Here is a 7,328-nt window from a genome sequence, read left to right on the forward strand (position 1 = left end):
ACCGGGTAAGTCGTTGGGAGTCGTCGCCGGGAAGGAAAAAGGATGGTCACAGACGGTGGTCACAGACGGTGGTCACAGACGGTGGTCGCGGACGGTGGGTGGTAACAGAGAGTGGGTGGTCAGGGGCGTTGGGTGGTCAGGGGTGTTGGTCAGAGAGAGAGGATGGTGACAAGTTGTCATGTAGGTTGTTGGAGGACGTAATGGATACGGAGGTGCGCGAGGCGGTGGATTCGTTGATGGAGACGGGTGCGACGTCTGGTAGTGTAGGAGGCGAGGCGTGGTCACGGCTGCCGCGGAATTTGGAGCAATTATCGGATCGGGAGTTTGCCGGATTGCGCGAAGAGGGTACACGGCGGGTATGGAATTCATACAAAGAGTTATTGGGTCATCAGAGTCAGTACTTACGGGATCTGTGTGTGCTAGTACATTCGCACGTGCGTATATGTAACGCCACAGACGCTGAACGGGTACGTCCGTCCGTTACTGGTGCAACGAATATCAGTCAAGTCGCTGCCAAAACGGCGAGCATTAATTCTCAGGCACTTCATACATCACGGATCTTCCTTGAAAAAGAGATTGCAACCCTCGTCAAGTTCGCTCGAGAACTAAGTCAATTCGAAGCATGCTTCAACAATGTTCACGCACTCGAGAAAGAGGAGAAACGCCGAGCAGTAAAAAGTGTTCAACTATACGATCAAAGAGGGGCTAGTGTTAAACGTAGGACACGACATTCTTAATAGTGGCGCCCCGGTGAAAGACCGATGCCGACTCGTTGTGATGATTCAGCGGTTTTTGTACTGCATGGTGTACAACAAGCAGGGCATTCTGACCACACATGCCAGCGTGACTTTATGCGAATGTAGGTAGTACCACACACGTGTAGCACCACACACGTGTAGTATCACACACGCGCGTGTAGTATCACACACGCGCGTGTAGTATCACACTCGTGCGCAGGCACGTTTATGGGCGGAGTTAAAAAAAGTATGACGGGATAGTGTGACTACTCTTCTTCTTCATCACTGAATACGATTTCATCAGTATCATCTGCTTGTGCAGCTAGGAATTCAAGACGCCGTTTTTCTTCTACTGCCATTTCATTTTCTACTTTGTTTGTGAACTGCTGAACCATTTCTGGGTCGAAGTATATGTGTTCAGCATCCATGATGATTTTATCGAATATCGAAATTACGTTAACCTCGTCCATGTCGACTTGCTTAGTCATTTGATTAGTGGGTGAAGGTTCCGGAGTTTCTTCATCTTCTGATTGGTTTTTTGAGTGGATGGTTCTTCGAGTAGAGTTATTCGGGAATTTGGATTTGTCTAGCTTTAATATTTCTATGGTTTCCGAAACATTTTTGGATTGAAGTAGTTCAGGTGTAACATTGTCTATGAGGCTTAGGGCGACTTGAAAGTGAGTGACCCTATCAGGTTTACAGAGTAGCAATCTTAGGTAAAGGTATATAGCAGAGAAGTTTAGTACGTGTAATCCAAGTCCTATGAACCATTTCGATAAATATTGACCGGGAACGACGGTCCGTTTCCGTAGCAACGACCCCAGAGGCTGTCTTAGATTAAGAAGCAGGTATTCAAACACTCGCGCGTCACGAAGATAAAACGGGTTTTCAATTTTGTAGTAACCGTTGCTAGAAGTATGACTTAAGTAATGACAGATCTTCAACACCTCATCAGGCTCCAGAAACAACAACAAGAATGATACTATAAAACATAACCCCTGATGGTAATCACCCAATTGCTCATACACTTTCTCCATACAAGCAACCTCAATCTTTTGGCTCACAACACTCGCAAACGTCCTCTTAGCATCTTCCAGAAATATACGGTGAGCCTCCTCTCTGGTCATCGACGCCTTTTCTGGCATTGTATCTTCCGCTGTAAACTCCTCCGGTATTAGTTCAAGGAGCACACGGAACTCATCGCACCTAGGAACAGACGTTACCATCATTCAGACGTTTCCTTATTTTCTGTCTTACCTCTTCTCGGCATTGTCCTTAGTTACATAGCCATGATTCCGGATAAGGATTAGCGATTTTTCTTCCTCTTCCCAGAACGTGGGTCTCAACACCAAGCTCATGCTTAATTATTAAAAAAGGCGACCTGTAAGAGAAAGAGAGAGAAGCGAGTCCATGACGACCGAGATTCAAACAAGTTAAACACTGGGACAAACTTAGTATTAGGTCGACCGCAGCCAAAGATGAAGCACCACCAAGCGCACACAGGGATTAATGACACAGGGACACGTGTCAATAATTAAATGACCTCAAGAATTAATGACGTCAAGAAATAATGGCCGGAAGAACCAAGGCCGTCACAGAGCACCCTCCATGCAATACCAGACATCCTTCATGTGTACTTCAAAATCCTGTACTTCGACTGCTGCTTGATGGTTCTAAACTTGGTGGTCTCAGTTGGATGTTTCAGCTTTAATCTCGGTTCCGGTCTATGTTGGTCTAACGGCAACATCTAGATACTACCTCTTGGCTGCATAGTTGGAATCACGCGGTCGCCGGGTCGAAACGCGGCGTTGACAACACCCCGGCTGACAACACTCAGTTAGGTCAACTGAAGCGTTTGGTGTCCACCCATCTTTGTGTCCACCCATCTCTGTGCAAATTGATCAGCCTGGATAAAGGTTCGCTCACCCCGCCCCTAGTTTAATTCGGAGGTCGGCACGAATTCCGAGTACAGCCTCTTCGCGTGTTAAACTTTCAGCTCTGTGTTAACTCTCAGTCCTGTCTTGCCCTTCTCATTGGTAAGGTGGCGGGCTGGATAAGGTGGCGGGCTGGGTAAGGTGGTCTGGGTAAGCTTAGTGAGGTATGACGTGGTGATAGGACGTGGTGGTAGGACGTAGTGGTAGGACGTAGTGGTAGGACGTAGTGACCGGATGCTTATTAAAGCTGGCGGTGTTATGTCCTCAAAGACGGTGTTTGCGCGATAGGACTGGAGACGGATTCGAGATGGTGTGAACCTCCAGGCGGCGCCGTCTTTGGTATTTCATGGTTGGCAGATTTAGCTCGGTATAAGATATTTGACATTGGGGACTCTGCAGCAATTGTGGTGCAACTGTCAGGTGGTGTGGCTGTAATTTCGACAATGTCATTTAAACGGATCTTCAGATTTTTCTCCCGCTCCGCTATCTCGTTTTCTTCTCGCGCTATCTGCTCCTCCACCAGCAAGATATCTCGCTCCTGTTGATCTACCTTCTGGAACAATAGCTCAATGTCATGCAGGTTGTTTTGGATCTTCTCCAGCTTCTCCTCAGCCGCCTTCTGTTCTGTCAAGAGTTTCCCTCTCTCTTCCTCCAACTTCTGACGAGCCTTTTGGTTCTACGACATTCCCACAAGATCAATTGGCCACAAAAGGAAAGGCAAAGGGAACGATAAGATGGTGAGTGCCAAGCCACGTGCATCCTGTAGCCTAGGCCACGCGCCTCTTAGGACTGCTAGAACGACACCCGAGTATGGAACAGTGGAAGGTTCGTCATGAAAGTGTATGTGTGGTCCGTTCTGAAACGAGCAACCCCCGAAGCTTACCATTTTCTTCTGCAACTGATTCTGCGCCCTTTTCGCTTTACATGAGTCAACCCAATTCTCCGCGGCTGAGAACGTGGTCTTAACCTTAATCTCCACCGCATCTGTTTCCGCCATAGACGAAGCTGATTTACACCACCAAGACATCGTGATAAAAAAAATACGATCTACCGAAACCGACCACGACGAGTCGGAGTCGCCGCACTGGCCCTCAGCAATGGAGATCTATAACCTTCCTGCTCAGAAACGGTTGCCGACAGTTTCGAGGCAGGATCTGTCTTGCGTGTGGTCTTGCGCGTTCTTGTCTGGCTGTCTCTTTTGGGCGCTATCCCAGTGTTGTCAGAACAAAAACGCATCCCTGCGATCGCAGCGCTCAATTTGCACCCGCGCACACGCGTGTGCACACGCGTGTGCACAGCATGTGTTCGGCTCTAGAAATACAGAAAGTTGGACAATGAAGCGCCAGTTCCGGCTCCTTCGAGGTCGCTCCCTGCGAGGGCAGCGCCGTCCCACTCAAAAAGGCCTCCGTTACCCCATCCGTGGGGATCTAGCTCTTGCGGCGAACTCGCAGGCGTTGCAGTACTCGGTGAGCTGTCATACACGAGGCCGGCGGACGGCGCTGCTGATCCGGCCAGGGCAGAAGGTCCTCCTGTGAGTCCGACTCCTGCGTGTACAGTGGGTCCTCCTGCGTTTATAGTTGCTCCCCCAAGGGAGTTTCCGGCCATGGGGCTTCCAGCCATGGGACTTCCAGCCAGACAGCCTCCTCCAGGCAGGCCACTGCCGCCCATTAAGCCGGGCGCGAGCATCGGGCCCGGTCCCAGCCCCTGTGGGGCTCCTCCAAGGGCTAAACCGCCTCCAATGCCTTGCGGAGAGGGCCCCAAGTCCAGCAGCGTTGCGCCACCTTGCTGCTCCACTGGATTTATATAGTCTTCTTTTAACACCTTTCGTCGTGGCGTCTTCTCGCCGGTGGCACTGCCTGTGTTTCGTCGCTTATGCTTTCCCGTCCGAGTCTCCACGAACCGCCGGCTAATATTCAACGCCATGAACCACAGGTCACATATCTACAACAACTTCTTTGACCACACAGCGCTGACCACACAGTGCTGACCATACAGTACTGGTGGGCCACACAGTAGTGGCGCTGGGCGCCAGCCGCCCCAGTCCGACCTGTCTCCTTCTGGGAGACTGGCAGTACCGCTGACGGCTCTAAGCCAGCAAGTGTAGTGGGTGTCTTACAGCCGCAATTCGTAGAAGTTGGGGAATCGTCGCACATCGAAGTTTTGCCACCGCATTGACCCTACCCGAAAAGTCTCTCCTGGCCAAAGTCCCTCCCAGCCAAAGTCCCTCCCGTGAAGTGGCCGATCGACCCAAAGGATGTCTCGTGAAAGTATAGGGCGCAGTCATTCAGCCAAATGAAACCATTTTGGTGTAACCAGCGGTCGGAACTACCTCGTGAAAGTAGTTCGTGAAAGTAGTTCGGGGAGGCAGTTCGTGGTCCAAGTTGGTTGCGAATGGTTCGGTTGAAATTCATTTTAGCAAGAGCTTACTTTTCGCGAAGTTCTGGTTTATTTTTGAGAGCTTGCCTAATGGCAGCTTTAAGTTCCATGCGTCCCTTTTCCCCCAGTGGTACTCGGTTGTAAACTTCATGAGGTCCTCGGGGGTCAACGAACGCAATGGGTGGTCCAGGGTAGATACCGGTTCCTGGTTCCAGTGGTTGGGCGACCATGAGGACTGGTGAAGCCTCCGCTCCGTCCGTCATGAGTAGTTGCTGCTGCTGCGGGGTAAGCTGTTGCCCCGGTGACATGTCGACGGGCGGTCCGTCAGCGGAGGTAGATGCCATACAAGATATGAGTGCGCTAGCGGTGAGGCTACTTCCTGCTGCGGTTGACATACTCGCCGATAGACCCGCCGACAGACCGACCGATAAACCGGCCGACAGACCGTCTCCGTCTAGTCCCGCTAGAGGCGAGTGGACGTCGCCGGCTGACCTTCCCATCGCGCTAGATCCAAGGGTATTGGGACCTAAACCACTTGGACCTAAACCACTTGGACCTAAACCGCTTCGACCTAAGTCACCTGGTACTAAGCCACTTGGACCCAAATCGTTCTGACCTAAGCCATTTGGACCCAAGCCATTTGGACCCAAGCCGATGAGAGATCCCTGGGCTAGTGCTTGTATATCGTCGGGCGTATGAGTAGATCCCGTTAGCGCGTTGCCCGTAACCGCTAACGGGTCGTCATCGTTGTTATGACGACCTGGGTTATCTCCCGTTGAAGTTGGTTGCGACCAACAACAACCACCCCCGTCCCAAATACCACCTCCGGACGCCATTGCCGAAAATAATAATTCGACAATGCTCGTATTCCTGGCTGTAAACCCCTCTTCAGGTGGAGGTGCTGCTGCCCAACTGCTCTCTCTAGGATTCAACTATCTGCAACTCAGGCCACCAAAACCAGCTGTGGAATATCCTACAGAGGACATCCGAATTCCCAAGTCGCCCATAAACGGCAGCAGCCACGACCGACGAAACGAGCCAGGAAATAATGAAGGCGAGCCGCTTGAGGACAACCACCTCGACAACATATGTCTGGCGACGGGGAGCGAGGAAGATAATTGTTTAGTACAGGATGTAAGTGACCAGCCCGAGCTGCGTGTGTCGCCTCCTTTGCCGCTAAGGGAAGGATTGCCATCAAGCGGAGAAGGACCTCCATCAGACGGAGAGAAGTTACTACCGAGTAGGGAAAGCTTGCCATCAATAAGAGAAAAGTTGCCACCAGGCAAGAAGGAACAATCCTCAAGCAGGAAGAATTTGCCTTCAAATAGGAACGGTCCCGGGCACCAGGGAGCCCCTTCCTTGGACGGTCCAGGGCACCAGGGAGTGCCTTCCTCGGACGACCGGAAGCCCTCTCAGGGGGCGGTCCGGGAGATTTTGGGTATGATGGAGGACTCGCCTTCGGTGCGGGACGCCCTGGCCTTGTGGACGCTCCCGGACGCCGCGACCTCGCGCGGCGACTCCTTAGAGGTCGCGGCGTACGCGACCTTCGACTGGGAGGGTTTGTTGCGTTTGCACGAGGCCGGCGGGATCCCCGCCCACGGCGTGGCAGCGCCGGGCGGCGTTTATAAAGGCGAACGAGTGGGCGGACGAATGGGCGCACACCAGGGTACACGCACAAACGCACAGTCGCGCGACGCCTGTGCGGTGGAGGAGTGTGTGGCGCAGGCATTGGCGCACAGTGCGTGCTCCGCCGAGAGGTGTGTGGCAGCGCGTGCGACACAGAGCGGAAGCGTGCACGTGTTCATCGGGGACATCCGGCAGGGCGCGGACGGGGCCAAGCCACTCTTCCGGTTATTAGCGCTGGTCTCGCGACAGCGCGGAGTCCGCTGCAGGCTGCTCTGTGCCGGCGGTGATGGCACACTCATGTGGGCGATCAACTGTCTCCGCAGCCACGCCGTCGGACCCGAAGTTGCCGTCGGAATCGTCCCCTTCGGCACCGGCAACGACTTTGCGCGTGCCGCGGGCTGTCTTACCAATCCCTTTGCGGTCACCGATCGCCGGCCCCGTCTGAGCCTCGAACGTGGCTCTCCTGATGGTAAAGCGGTCACGACCAAAGCCAGTGACACTGGGACTGGAGGCAAGGCCCGTGGCAGTGGGAGTAAGGCCAGTGGAAGTGGGAGCAAGGCCAGTGGTGGTGGGAGTAAGGCCAGTGGAAGTGGGAGCAAGGCCAGTGGTGGTGGGAGTAAGGCCAGTGGTGGTGGGAGCGAGGCCAGTGGTGGGA

General features: G+C 53.0%; 6 protein-coding genes across 6 annotated transcripts; 2 read left to right on the plus strand and 4 right to left on the minus strand.

Moving 5' to 3' along the window:
- Positions 1 to 200: 200 nt before the first annotated feature.
- GNI_098320 (hypothetical protein) lies at positions 201 to 998 on the plus strand (the record flags this gene model as incomplete). Its single annotated transcript, XM_011132756.1, has 3 exons — positions 201 to 678; positions 722 to 859; positions 958 to 998. The coding sequence occupies 3 exons, from the start codon at positions 201 to 203 to the stop codon at positions 996 to 998; spliced, it is 657 nt and encodes a 218-aa protein (XP_011131058.1).
- A 5-nt stretch (positions 999 to 1,003) lies between these two features.
- On the minus strand, positions 1,004 to 2,095 carry GNI_098330 (TBC domain protein; the record flags this gene model as incomplete). The annotated part of the gene is made up of 2 exons (XM_011132757.1): positions 1,004 to 1,943; positions 1,995 to 2,095. 2 exons carry the CDS (start codon positions 2,093 to 2,095, stop codon positions 1,004 to 1,006), a joined length of 1,041 nt encoding a protein of 346 aa, XP_011131059.1.
- An 832-nt stretch (positions 2,096 to 2,927) lies between these two features.
- On the minus strand, positions 2,928 to 3,668 carry GNI_098340 (hypothetical protein; the record flags this gene model as incomplete). Its single annotated transcript, XM_011132758.1, has 2 exons — positions 2,928 to 3,347; positions 3,555 to 3,668. 2 exons carry the CDS (start codon positions 3,666 to 3,668, stop codon positions 2,928 to 2,930), a joined length of 534 nt encoding a protein of 177 aa, XP_011131060.1.
- Positions 3,669 to 3,982: 314 nt separating this feature from the next.
- On the minus strand, positions 3,983 to 4,594 carry GNI_098350 (hypothetical protein; the record flags this gene model as incomplete). Its single annotated transcript, XM_011132759.1, has 1 exon — positions 3,983 to 4,594. The coding sequence occupies one exon, from the start codon at positions 4,592 to 4,594 to the stop codon at positions 3,983 to 3,985; it is 612 nt and encodes a 203-aa protein (XP_011131061.1).
- A 500-nt stretch (positions 4,595 to 5,094) lies between these two features.
- GNI_098360 (hypothetical protein) lies at positions 5,095 to 5,883 on the minus strand (the record flags this gene model as incomplete). The annotated part of the gene is made up of 1 exon (XM_011132760.1): positions 5,095 to 5,883. The coding sequence occupies one exon, from the start codon at positions 5,881 to 5,883 to the stop codon at positions 5,095 to 5,097; it is 789 nt and encodes a 262-aa protein (XP_011131062.1).
- A 22-nt stretch (positions 5,884 to 5,905) lies between these two features.
- GNI_098370 (diacylglycerol kinase) lies at positions 5,906 to 7,241 on the plus strand (the record flags this gene model as incomplete). The annotated part of the gene is made up of 1 exon (XM_011132761.1): positions 5,906 to 7,241. A coding segment is annotated over one exon (1,336 nt), but the record flags the coding sequence as incomplete, so codon positions are not given.
- Positions 7,242 to 7,328: the final 87 nt, after the last annotated feature.

The sequence above is a fragment of the Gregarina niphandrodes genome (genome assembly GCF_000223845.1).
Source record: "Gregarina niphandrodes unplaced genomic scaffold scaffold00020, whole genome shotgun sequence".
NCBI classification, from domain to species: Eukaryota; Apicomplexa; class Conoidasida; order Eugregarinorida; family Gregarinidae; genus Gregarina; species Gregarina niphandrodes.